This window comes from Aquarana catesbeiana, linkage group LG03, assembly GCF_042186555.1.
Source record: "Aquarana catesbeiana isolate 2022-GZ linkage group LG03, ASM4218655v1, whole genome shotgun sequence".
Taxonomy (NCBI): domain Eukaryota; kingdom Metazoa; phylum Chordata; class Amphibia; order Anura; family Ranidae; genus Aquarana; species Aquarana catesbeiana.
In genome coordinates this window covers 562350836-562363554 of record NC_133326.1, presented here as the reverse complement: position 1 = coordinate 562363554, position 12719 = coordinate 562350836, and the positions used below count along the sequence as shown (strand labels likewise).

The 12719-nt window shown below is 42.4% G+C and overlaps 1 protein-coding gene across 8 annotated transcripts in view; it reads left to right on the top strand.

Moving 5' to 3' along the window:
* The window catches only part of CNOT4 (CCR4-NOT transcription complex subunit 4), a 141214-nt gene that overhangs the window by 78949 nt on the left and 49546 nt on the right, over window positions 1–12719 (top strand). For 4 of the 8 annotated variants that reach the window (XM_073621792.1, XM_073621793.1, XM_073621791.1 and 1 more), the window contains exons 8-9: window positions 6661–6816; window positions 7362–7427. The exons of the other annotated variants lie outside the window; for them this stretch is intronic. In XM_073621792.1, the coding sequence (XP_073477893.1) occupies window positions 6661–6816; window positions 7362–7427 (222 nt within the window). The remainder of the gene's footprint in view (window positions 1–6660; window positions 6817–7361; window positions 7428–12719) is intronic. 8 annotated transcript variants of the gene reach the window in all.

Below are 12719 nucleotides of genomic sequence, written 5' to 3'. Positions count from 1 at the left end.
GTTTAGTGTGTGTGTTTTTTTTTTTTTTTTTTTTTATTTTAAATTAATGAAACTTTTTTCCCAAAAAATTGTGTTTTAAAGACTGCTGTGCAAATGCCGTGTGACATAAAATATTGTAACAATCACAATTTTATTCTCTAGTCTCTGCTAAAAATTATATATATGTTTTGGGAGTTCTAAGTAATTTTCTAGCAAAAAATACGGATTTTAACTTGTAAGCAACAAATGTCAGAAATAGGCTTAGGCATGAAAGGGTTAGTTGTAGCATCACTGACTATTCATAGACCCAGGATTATAGGCTGGCACCTGGCAAAGCTTCTGAGTGCATGCCCCCTGGGCATCCCACTTCTTGAGTACTCAGTTGTTTAGCAAAAAAAAAAAGTGTTCGGAGTTGGTGGCCCTCCTCTCCCATATGGAGAAATCACTATTAACAAGTTAAGCATTTTACCTTCAGATTCTTCAATCACCACTTCACTGTCTTTTAATACAACAATAGAAGCAGTGTATCCAGAGCTGTGTAACCTTGATAAAGCCTTGGCAGTCATACCCAGATGCCACACCATGGAAACAGTCTGTAATGTTGCTGCAGGCGCTGGATCCTGTTTGGGCATTAATAGATCCTAGGGCGTGGTCCAACCCTATGGAACCCAGACTCTGAAGATCCCTCTGGGGGTATGCCCACCATGACGAGTGAAGCTTGGACCTTTATTTAGGACATGTAAGACAGGGGTCACCCTGTATCTGACCATTACTGTAGTCTCACATGAAGTATGATTCACAATATCTCCATTGCTTGTTTTACACTATGTGTGTCCTGAATAGTATGCATTGCGATGTAAAAAATATCAAGAAACCCTGAATGTGTTTGGAATGTATGTATTCCCTTATGCAGTTTAAACTTTTCAGACAAGTCGCTGCAGGGTGATCACCACCTAGGTTGCTGTGTACTTTTTCTTGGATACTTTTACTCTATTTCTGAACTCTGGAGCAAAACCATTTTTTAACACTGGTCTCTGCATTCGATTCTAGCTGTCACAAGTCCTCTGACAACTAACGGCTTTAATACAGCCATCGCTGTCCAGGGCGCAAAGGCACCAGGCCTTTCTCCACCCCCACCATCTCTCTCTGGGGCAGATCACAATATGCCTGCTCTAGAAGATGGAGGGTAGAAGGTAGACATAGAGGAGACTGGATTCTGGATTCTGTTAAAACCTGTTCATAGAATGAAAACCCAATGGGGAGTAATTGTCCTATCAAAAATGCCTAAACAAGTACCACCAAATTCCAAAATGTATTTTGTAATCTGAAAAGGTAATTTATTGCCTCTCTAAGACAAGAGAAACGCCTGGCATCGGAAAGGCCCTAGTACACAGGGGCCGAATGTCAGGCGATATTGGCGGTTCAATAGAAACCGGCAGACATTCGGTCTGTGTGTACTGCAGCCGGTCCGACAGAAGCCGGCCTTTTGGTGCATAACCGAAAAAAGGTCTGGCGATCGTGTTCTGGAGGGGGCCTTCCCCCTGTTAGAACACAATAGCACAACAGGAGAGATAGCTGTACTAACATCACATAGTTAGTACAGCAGCTACTCCTGAGCTGTCAGTTTTGTTTTCGTTCAACCCTACTGGGTTGAATGAAAAAAAACTAGTAGTGTGTACTAGTCTTAAACATCCAAGATGCCTATGTGCAGATTCCCATTTACCCTTCTCAATTGTCCTATCTGCAATTTTCAGTAGGAGACAAACCTTTGCAGTTTGTTGCACTGCTATTTTGGCATATCCTCAGGGCATTCAGGTCACAGGGTACCTAAACAAATTTCTTCTGAAGGACTTGTCTCCCTTCCAGCTATCTGCAGAACTATTCAGATAATTCAGGCTTCTGGTTGGGTAATCACTCTCCAACCTTACCTATGCCACTTGGGTCTCGTTCTAGACACAGCCCAAGCAAAAGTCCTTATCCAGAAGAGAAGCTGTCCTCTCTCAGATCTCACTTTCGGTCCTTGCGATCAAAGAAGTGTCCCTATGTGTGAGATTCTTTGGCCTTATGGTGCACTCCCTTTGAGGCTGTTCTATTCACCTAACACCATTCAAGGCCTTCTCAATACATCTTGTTGGCATGGAACAAACATGCTCCTTTGCGCAACCTGTCTATGCTCCTATCCAGCCAAGCAGGGAACTCCCTAGCTTAGTTGATTTCCAACCCAGCCCTGGGGAAGTAATTCCCCCATAACATAATATTACTTTTAAATAACTTTAATGTTATTATAACATAATATTGAAAAGTGTACCAATAGATGCTAGTCTCTCAGGCTGAGGAGGAGTGTTCCAAACGCTCACAGTTCAAGGAACATGGTCACCATAGAAAGCAACATCAAACTTCTGGAACTCAGAGCGACCAAAATGGCTCTGCTCCATTGGACCCCCCTCCAACATCTTCAGTCTGAAATGTCAAAGATGGGGACTTGGGACATAGATAACCTGGCTTCCAGGTTTGTCAACAAGTTACCCCAGTTTGTTGCCAAGACCGAGGATCATGTAGCACTGGCATCAGATGCCTCAATAATTCCCTGGACTGGACTTTTTAGGCTAATCTATTTCTTTCCCCCAGTGCAAATTTTGTATTGACTACTATGCAAAATAGTCACAGAAAGACTTGCTATACAAGCTATCCTCAGATTTTAGAAGACAACCCTAAACTTATCCTAAACAGGTCAGACCTCTATCTCAAGCATCCATCTTGCTTCTCAGGCACTGGCTTTAAAGGCATAACTTTTAAAGCCCAGATCTTAAGAGAAATAGAGGTCTGTCTGTCATTCCTTCATTGCTAATAAAAGCAAGGAAAGCCACTTCCAGACAGAGCCACTATCCTACTTTGGAATCTTTGTGGGGTAGGGCTTTAGGGGGATGCCCAGTGAGCATGTACTCAAATGTTTTGCTAGTTTCCAGTCACCAGAAGGTACCAGCCTGTGTCCTGGGGTCTATGACTATCCAACTTGTCCTGTACTTCAGGATATAGACTTTAGCCCTCATGCACACAGGCTGTTAAAATAATGTTATGAAAACGCCAGTATCTTTGCAGTGATTTTTTTTTTAACTTTTTTCAGCGTTTTTGCAATAGCGTTTTTCCGCGTTAGCGTTTTTTAGCGTGTTTTTTTTTTTTTTTTTTTTTTTTTTTTTTTTTCAATGGATCAAAAACGTTAAACGGTGAATGGCGTTTTTGAGCGTTTTTCCGCGTTAGAGCGTTTTTACAGCTGAAAAACGTCTCTCAGAACCCACTGGTCCTGGGTTTTTTTTACAGCTTAAAAACGCCTATGCCACTTGCAGCTCAGAAACGCCTAGGTGGGCATGAAACCATAGACTAACATAGACAGGCCTTTTTAAGCTGCAAAAAAAGCTCAAAAAAGCAGCTGTAAAAATGTCCGTGTGCATGAGGACTAACTGATAAGTCAAAATACCTTTTTTAACAATTCTTTATCGTATCATTTTATTAGGAAAGTTTAAACATTAATGCTTAAATGTAATGTACACCTTTAATACATTTCCGTTTTTAAACCACCCCCTTCCCAACATGCAAATAAAAATTTCCAGTATAAATAAGAAGCGGGGCTAAATCCTGATAGTGCAATCATGAATAATCATATGGTAAATGATGTAGCATAAAAATAAACATGCAGTGAATAAAATTATACAGTATATACTCGAGTATAAGCCGACCCGAATATAAGCAGAGGCACCTAATTTTACCACAGAAAACTGTGACTCGAGTATAAGCCTAGGGTGGGAAATGCAGCAGTTACTGATACATTTCAAAAATAAAAGTAGATCTCAATAAAATTACATTAATTGAGGCATCAGTAGTTTAAATGTTTTTGAATATTTATTTCACAGAAAAACAGTAAACTAGCTTTGTAAAATAGGGTCAACAAAAACAATATGGTATCAACAATAACTACAAAAAAGTACAAAAACCTTAGCTCAATCAGCAACCAAGCTAAAACACAAGAGTTCAAATCCTTCAAAACTGGATTCCTCGTCATCATCTGTATGTCCAAACAAAGCTTCAGCTTTAGCTGGTGTGAGGTTATAAGCATAGACCTTGTCATCATCACTGAGTTCGCAGTCATCACCATCACTGCTGCTGTTTTCATACAAAGCGATGTCTTCAATGCAACCCATAGCATTACTAATGCCACATTTCTTGAAGGCGTGTTGCACCATGTCCTCTGGAAGCTCTTCCCATGCATCACAAACCCACTTTGCTATCAATTTTATGTCAGGCTTCATCAGATTTCCAACTTTTGTCAGTCAGGCTTGACCAGATGACATCCATTCATGCCACATCTTTTGCGCACGGTCCTTGAAAGATTTATTTAAACACATCTAGGGGCTGCAATACAGATGTATGCCCACCTGGAATAACAGCCAAAGTAACTTGAGAAGACTTTGCCATTTTTTTTTTTTTTTTTTTTTATGTCATCAGATGTGTGGGCTCTGAACATATCCCAAACTAGCAATGATGTTTTTTTCTTTAAGGCTGCTCCAAATGTCTTCCAGCCATTTTTTGTTCCGTCTTCATCCATCCAGCATTTAATATGTGTGCGCACTGTAATTCATGGTGGGAATTTGACCTTTTTTAGGCAAGGTCTTTCTTTTAAAAATGACAGGCCGCAGCTTAGTTCCATTAGCCAAACATGACAGAACGACTGTGAAATGGGCGTGACCAAGCACGGGTAAGACTGTAAAGGCTACGTCATTGGTCACAGCCCTGGAGGAGAGCAGAGAAGAAGAGCGGCCGCATCCGACATTCATCTCACAAGGATGCGGCGCTCCCCGGGTACCAGCACACGGAAGCTGGCAGGTTCTTGACCGGTACGGCACGGACAACACAGAGGCTGCCGGCGAGAAAAGAAGAGCGGTGATATCGGCAGTCACCGGACCACCCACAGAGGGTGCAGGCGCCCGCAGATGAGCGGGAGAGACCAGAGAACAAGTAAGTAGGACTCTCACTCGAGTATAAGCCTAGGGGTGGCTTTTTCAGCATAAAAAATGTGCTGAAAAACTCAGCTTGGTTCATAAAAGCACAAAATAACCCAGCATCAAAGATAGGCGGTGGCTGCTTAGCAGCAGCTCCAAATGGTTCGGGAATAAAAAAAATGAAGCATAGTGAAGCCTGCTAACATTTAAGGCCTTTTATTTAAAATACGTAAGAAGTACCTTCGATAAGTTGTAAAGCGGCACAAACAAGTCAAAAACCAGCAGACTGTCAGCTCATGGGAAAGGAACGCCATGGGTACCAGCTAAGCAAGCGTGATGTCTTCAGTAACAGACGGTTTTGACGCGTTTCATCAGTGACGTCTTCCCAGGGGCAGGTTGAACATCAAAATAAAAATTTTCAGTCAAATTTTGTTTTCAAGAAATGCCACTTTGAGACCCAGTGACCTTGTCGCTTTGTCTGCTGCTCCTTTGCTCCAAGGTTAGTGGTAGAGACTGGCATGTTTCCATAAACATCACATTTACCGGTCTCTGCCTGGGGTTTTTATTCAAGAGCATTATAATAAAGAACACATCTCCTGCATCCCACTAGACATTCTCCTCTGCTGGCCACTGTGTGCTGGAAACTTTAGTTGTGCAGTCTCCTGATTGGTTGCTTGGGCATGAACATCTAAGGGATATAATGCTCAGCAACAAAATGATTGATGGCAGAGAAGGCAAATGGCTATGCGAGACCGGTACAACAGTACAGAACAGGAGATGCAAGTTTGCTGAAAATGGGAAAGGCTGGAGTTCAGCTTTAATTAACTTTAGGTAAACGTGCTTTTTGATCTTTATTATAATCTGGTTAGTCTGCCTTTTTTGTTGACCACAGCCCAGCCCTGAAAGGCAGACCATAACATCAGATCCAGACAATGCAGTAGTCGCAGTGATCAAATTCCTCAGCTGGTTTGTCTGTACTTTTAAGCTGCTTTCTATATTCTCAAAGTGACAGAGTCTCTTAAAGTTGACCACCTGTCCTGGTTCTCTGAGAATGTCTGCAGACTCGTACATTGCCAACTGGCCTCTAAATAATTGTTATACTTTGACAGTCGCGAGTTTCATTTTATGTATTTCAATTTAATATCATGGCAATCATGTGGATTCCTCTAACTTTTGTTACTTTAGAAGCACATGCCAAATTTAATTCATAGAGATATAGTTGTCTCAATGGAACTTTAAAGAATACAGGTCAGCGCCAAGTTGATAAATCCTATTGGTGTCTATGCTTGCGATAATTCCCAGAATTTATCATGGAAAACAAGCATGAAAGAATCATCGTATACATTTTGTGAATGAAGTCTGTGCGTAACTAATCACATTTGTGGATTGGCATGAGGTCACCAAGTTTTGTGTTCTTTAACTACATATAGAATTGAAGGGCAATTTTAGTCAATCTGTAGTGGTGTATTTTTAGTTTTTAAACAACATTTTATGCATATTTGAGATCAAGCTCAACTGACCTGCAGATGCCATACGCCCCCAAGATGCAATACTTTACTCAGACTGGTTTCCTAACTTGCTATTTTGCACACACTTTTTATTTTACTTGAATTCAGATTATTTCTTCACCACTTTATTTTTTTTCCCCTTTGTTTTGCATCTTTTCCATTTTTTTGTGTTCCTTTAGACCCAACAGTAATATCAAAGATGCCTGGCCGTCATTACAGAGTTCAAGCAGATCAGCCAACGGTTTAACACTGGAACATGGAAAGTCGCCTCCTTTATTAGACAATGGCTTAGATATCGACCATTTAACTCCAGACGGTCCCGACTCAGACTTTGGGTAATTGGACTGCCTCTCTTGTGTGGTTCTCTCCCTTTTTTTTTTTTTTTTTTTTTTTAATTTCTTCTAGTTTTGTAACATCCTCGTTTTCTTGGTCGTTTTCCATTTTGTCATATCCCATTCCATAAGGACCATTAAATTTCATTCCATCTTTCATTTCTTTCTTGACTTGCGTAGTACATTCCTACACTTTTATGTAGAGTTTCTTAAAGACTGTTGACTAGAATTTGTGCAACATCAGTGACCTTAAACTGTTTCTAGATTGACACAAATTCTTGACGCTCCCTTCCACTTTATCTTCATCTACTGTCTTGCTTCGGTTTAAAAGGAGCAGGAACTAACATTCTTTTTTTTTTTTTTGTTTTTTTTGTTTTTTTTGTTTTTTTTTTTGTTTTTGTTTTTTTTTGTTTTGTCTTTTAACCTAACCTATTCTTGCAGTTTAATTTTTGTGTGTGTAGTCTTAATCTTTCAGACAGTGTCTGCCAAAAACATTTGTTTTCTACAATACTGCTGCTTTAAAACCCCTGTTTTTCACAAATTTTTAGGCTGTTTTGGGATATCGCTGAGCATAATGTTTCCAAATTTGGCAGGGTCATAGAGGACGACACAAGGTATGTAGATATGACTCATTAGGCTGAACTGTTCTCCTTTTTTGACAAAAGATGGGGTTTCAGAAACCCTTTAGAAATTTAGTTGTAGTTGAAACAAGTGATTAATTTGGCAGTTTAATTCCAGTTTTGGCCTTTACCTTGTAATGGTGTTATTACTTCTCTTTCAGTAGTTTTTACCTCTTACAAATCTTTAAATTAAGTGAACCTTTGTCTCTCTTGAAAAGCAAGACTAACAGTCATTGGTGTTTGTCATGTTAGCCTGGTACTTTCAGGTAGTCAGATACTGGTTATACTTGGGTTTTATCTCCAACCGTTGCAAGTTTTGATTAAAAAAACAATCGGTTTACTTTTCTTTTGACCTCTGTCTACAAATTTAGGACATTTTACACACATGCAGTTTTGCTTTTTGTTTGCCCTCTTCAGTTAATCATATTAGAATCTGGGTCAGCATTTGTAACTCTGGCCATAGGCGTTTGAATCTTGGGCTGTTCAGCAGGAATCGGCCGAGATTCGAACTGTTTAGGGGCAGGCTGAATGTCGATCAACCTGGGTGCAACCAGCCTGCCGGATTTTACTTGCGATTATTGCTAGTGGCTGCTAGCAATAATTACTGTCTTCTCCTGGCAGGGACAGCTTCCCCCGTCCTGCCACCGTGAGAGTACAGCTGCTTGGCATGAGGGATTTTTTTCAAGAGCTGGTCATGTGTGAAGGCACATCGTTAATGATTATCACCAGGCATGACTCAAATTGACCCCCCAAACCTCTCTCTCTCTCTCCTTCTCTCCTCTAGATTTAAGTACCATCGTTCTTTTTCTTTGATTTGCTTATATTAATTGTGCAGTACAGGACACAGACTGACTATTCTTAGACTGAGACTATACGTGTGTGGGTGATATATCTTTTGAGGCCCCCCCCTTTTTAACATCCTGCTTACCTAGTTGCCAGTCCTGCACAGTTAAGGTACTTGCCTGCCTTATAGATCCAGTGTTCTCCTACTGAGATTGGCTTCTCTTCTCTCTACCCTTCCCCTCCTCCGTCCCGCCCCGCCATGTTCTTTGGTAACGTCATCAAGCAGCTTCATGCTCCTCTTAGTTCAGCCGGCAGCTCAACAATGACATGCCACTAGGCCCTGCCGCTTCTCCTTTCTCAATGAAAGACCAAGCCTCCTGGGATATGTGTGGTACATATCCCAGGAGGCAGAGCGGGCAAAGTGCAAGCCATTTGCCTAGGCTGGACATGCGCAGGCCAGATCTTTAATTATAAAGAAAGAAAGAAAACGTAAACAAAGGAGAAAAAAAATTTAAATGAATGCCCGATGTTGTGCAGCAGAGGGGAGAAGAGTTGGATGGGAGGCAACATGTCATGGAGGGTGAAGATCTGCTATAACTACTTTTTTCTCTTTGGAGTCTTCAATCAACTCAACTTCACTGTCTTCTGACAATAGAAGCAGTGCATATGCATCATTGCAACTTTATTAAAACCTTGGGAACTGTATCCAGACCCACCGCTGTGGGGATGGTCTGTATTGTTGGTTTGTGCACTGAATCCTGAATGGTCGCTTGCCTCGATGCTTTGTGCAACGCATTTAGTTAGCCATAGAGTTCTATAGAGGTCCAAAGTTGTGGTCCATCCTATAGAACCCAGACCATGAAGACCCTCCCCGAGGGGTATGCCCACCACGATGGGCAAAACCTGGACCCTATGTAGAGATCAGTGATATGAACAGGTAAGATTGGGTCACCTTGTATCTTTGACTGTTATTGTAAAACCGGCACTGTGTTTCCCTGTACATTGTAAACTTTTCATGCTTGGCACTTGAGCTTAGGCTCAGGTGGATGAACAGGTGTTAGATAACCGCACAGGTTGCACACTTTTTACTGCCACTTCGCCTAGAACCCTTTATAAGGTACTTAGGCATTTCTTCTCACCTTTTTGCCATGAGAACTTTGCTACATGACAGTCGGCACTTGGGTTGCTGCATACTGCAACAGGCTTACCCTATTTTCGCACCTTGCTCTGTGTGTACCCCAGAGGGGAATACCCTCACTTGTAACGATGGATAATACCAGGTAGAAGTTTGCTATGCAACAGGCGCGGGTAATCATTTACTCTGTTGAAGGCCCGCACAACCCTCATTTTCGTAGTGACTAAGCTTCCCTTCCACCAGAGCAGGACTCAATTTTAACACCAGTCTGTGCATCAGATTCTAGCTTCATCTCAGGCACACAATAAGTGATCTACCTGATCTGGGCAGACTTTTCTGCAACTTTGAAACCATTCCTCAGCCAGCTAACAGCTCCACTGACAGATCCAGTTTTGCCTGCCCTAGAAGAGGCAGCCATAGATGGGAATGAAGAGGACCTGGATGGTGGCAGTGTTGGAGGAAACTGCTGTTACAGCTTCACGCAGTAAACATGTAAATGTAGAAGCCAGCTTCTTCTGTATGCAAAAGCCTCTGCATTGTCCCTCTTACATCTCCCCTATCTCGCTATTCCAGCATGGTCAGTAAGGATGAGCTCAGGCGTGTTCGCAAGCTGCACATGCCAAGCCCGCCAGGAAGTCGGCGCTGCACAGCACTAATCACAGGCAGTTAGACATTGTCCCAATGTGCGGCTGCAGAGATTGGGAAATGTCTCACTGCTTGTGATTAGCGCTGTGCAGTGCCGACTTCCTGGGCTCGGTACGTGCGGCTTGCGAACACGCCTTAGCTCATCCTTAATGGTCCGTTATTGTCTCTCTGAGACAAGGGAAATACTTGGTGTCCGTCGACATCCAAGGTGACTATCTGCATATTTCTACTTATCCACCCTTCTGTGTTTTGCGGTAAATGAAAATCACTTTCACTTTGTCGCACTGCCATGTAGCCTTTCCTCTGCCCCCAGAGTATTCATAAAGATCCTTGCACCTCTCTCTTGCCCTTTATAAGATCCCAGGGCATCCTGGTCACAGGTTATCTAGACAACTTTCTCCTAAAGGCCTCCTCTCCCTTATGCTAGAGACTTTAAGTCAAAGAAATGCCCCTCTGTGGGATTTTCCATGAGAGTTTGGGTTTCATGGTCTCCTTCATGACTGTTCCATTTGCCCAGTTTAATTGAGCCCCCCAACGCATTTTGTTAGCAATGAAGAAGCAGGCCCCTCCTCTCAATCTACCCTATCCAGCCATGCAAGGAAATCCCCTGCTTGGTAGATCTCCAGTTCAGTCTTAAAAATAGTGCAGAAACTACCTACCCTTCACTGGAAAGTCATAAGAACAGATGCCAGTTTTTCAGACTGAAGAGGAGTGTTCAAGTCCCTCAGATTTCAGGGAAACATGATCATTGGTGGTAGCCAAGAAGTAATGCAGCCTTGAAAGAGGCAAGTCAGATTATCATGGACAAAGAAACACTTTCCACAGCAGTCTGTGCTGACCACATCCCAGGAGGGGACAACTGGAAGGTCGATTACCTTAGTTGTCACTACCTAGACCTAGGGAAATGGGTCCTTCACCCCAACATCTTTATCAGTTATGTCAGAGATGGGGGACCCCAGGAGTAGATATTCTGGTCTCCAGATTCCAATAGTTACCTCTGTAGCTAGGACCAAGGATCCTCTAGCAATGGCATCTCTGATGCCCTGATAGTTGGTTCCAGTTCAGGCTTAATTATGCCTTCCCTCCAGTGCAAATTCTACCTCAGCTGCTCTACAAAATAGAGCAAGAGAAGAAAATTAGTACATCAAACTAGCCCAGAAGAAACTGGTACTCAGACTTCTAGGATACAACCCCTGGCCACTTCTCAATAGGCCAGACCTGCTGTCTCAGGGCACCCTATTTTATCCTGCCTTCTCGGTCGTTAGCTCTAACTGCATGGTTTTAAAGGAAATGGAGGGATTTGAGTCCGTCTTTCCTACTTTTGTTGAAAGCAAGAATAGCCACTTTGAGAATGAGCTGCTATTATACCTGGAAATCTTCCTATGCCTGGGGTAAACGCAGGCACTGAAATCCCAGAGTTTATTATGTGCCTTGCATTTTGGCTCTCTTGTAAGGAGCCATTCCTCATTCTAAAAAAAAGACCAGATTTGCTGGTTGAAAGCTGAAAAGTGGGAACTTTTGAGTGGAGAGTGAAAACCAGTTTTGCTTTTGACTGCTGGTGATTGCTGTGTTTGCATTTCTAGGTTCTTTTTGGGGTCTTTCCTTGCAGCTTTTTAACACCTTTTCTGTCACTTTTTTTAAACAGACTTTTTTTTTCTTTCCTTCCCTCAGACTACTAATTAAGGGGAGCAGTTAATTGGTCACAGGTGCTTGAGGTCCTATCTAACTTTCTGTAGAACTCATGTCTGAGCTTGCTCATCCTTGAGCTTGCCACCTTTTTGCTTACTGGAACTTAGACCAAGTGGAACTGGACTAAGTGGTGAGTTAAAAACCAGAGTTGAAAACAGGAGATTATAATAGGAGTCCTCAAACCTGTAAGTAACATCTGAAATTTCCTTTTTGTAATATTAATATTTTAACTGGGAAAGTGTGTGCTAGCAAGATTGAAGGTTTTGTGCAGTGCACAGTGTGCCACATGTATACAACCATGGAGCAACAGCTCCAGGGTTGATACCGCTGCAACATATGTGAGCAGGTTGCCCTTCTGGAAGCTCGCATTAGATATCTGGAGGAGCATATTGCAACATTGTTTAGAAATGATAACCTTGAAAGGGGTCCTCTGCTCACTGAGCAGTTGGATAGTGGCGTTAATGGGGAGGGTGGAGGGGTAAGTCAGGATTATCAGGTAGAAAGATGGGTTATTAGAGGAAGTGGTAGGAGCTCACAGAAAAGGAAGGCCAGCCCTGGGTTTGAGCACTCTAACAGATTCGCCAAGTTGGGTGATATTGGGTGATATACCATGTTGGGGTATCAAGCTCAGAGGTAATAGCCATATATGTCACTGCTCCCCCTAACAGCCGGGAGAGCAGCCCATCTAGTAGGGCTGGTGAGGGGAGTGCAGGTAGGCCTAGACAGTTGGTTGTAATAGGGGATTCTGTAATCAGGTCTGATAGAATAATTTGTTGCCAGGTTTGCCTCAACCGAATGGTTTGCTGTCTCCCTGGTGCCAGGGTTCGACATGTGGTGGACCTGATTGATAAATTCCTTGGAGGGGTTGGGCATGACCCAGCTGTCTTGTTCCACATTGTAACCAATGACAGAATTTATGGAAGGTGGGTGGAATGTTTAAAGATGGGGGAGGGCTGTGACAGATGATATGAAGGTTCCTAGGTTACAAACAACCATTAGAAATGGTACTATTTGTACTAAAATAAAAAATATGC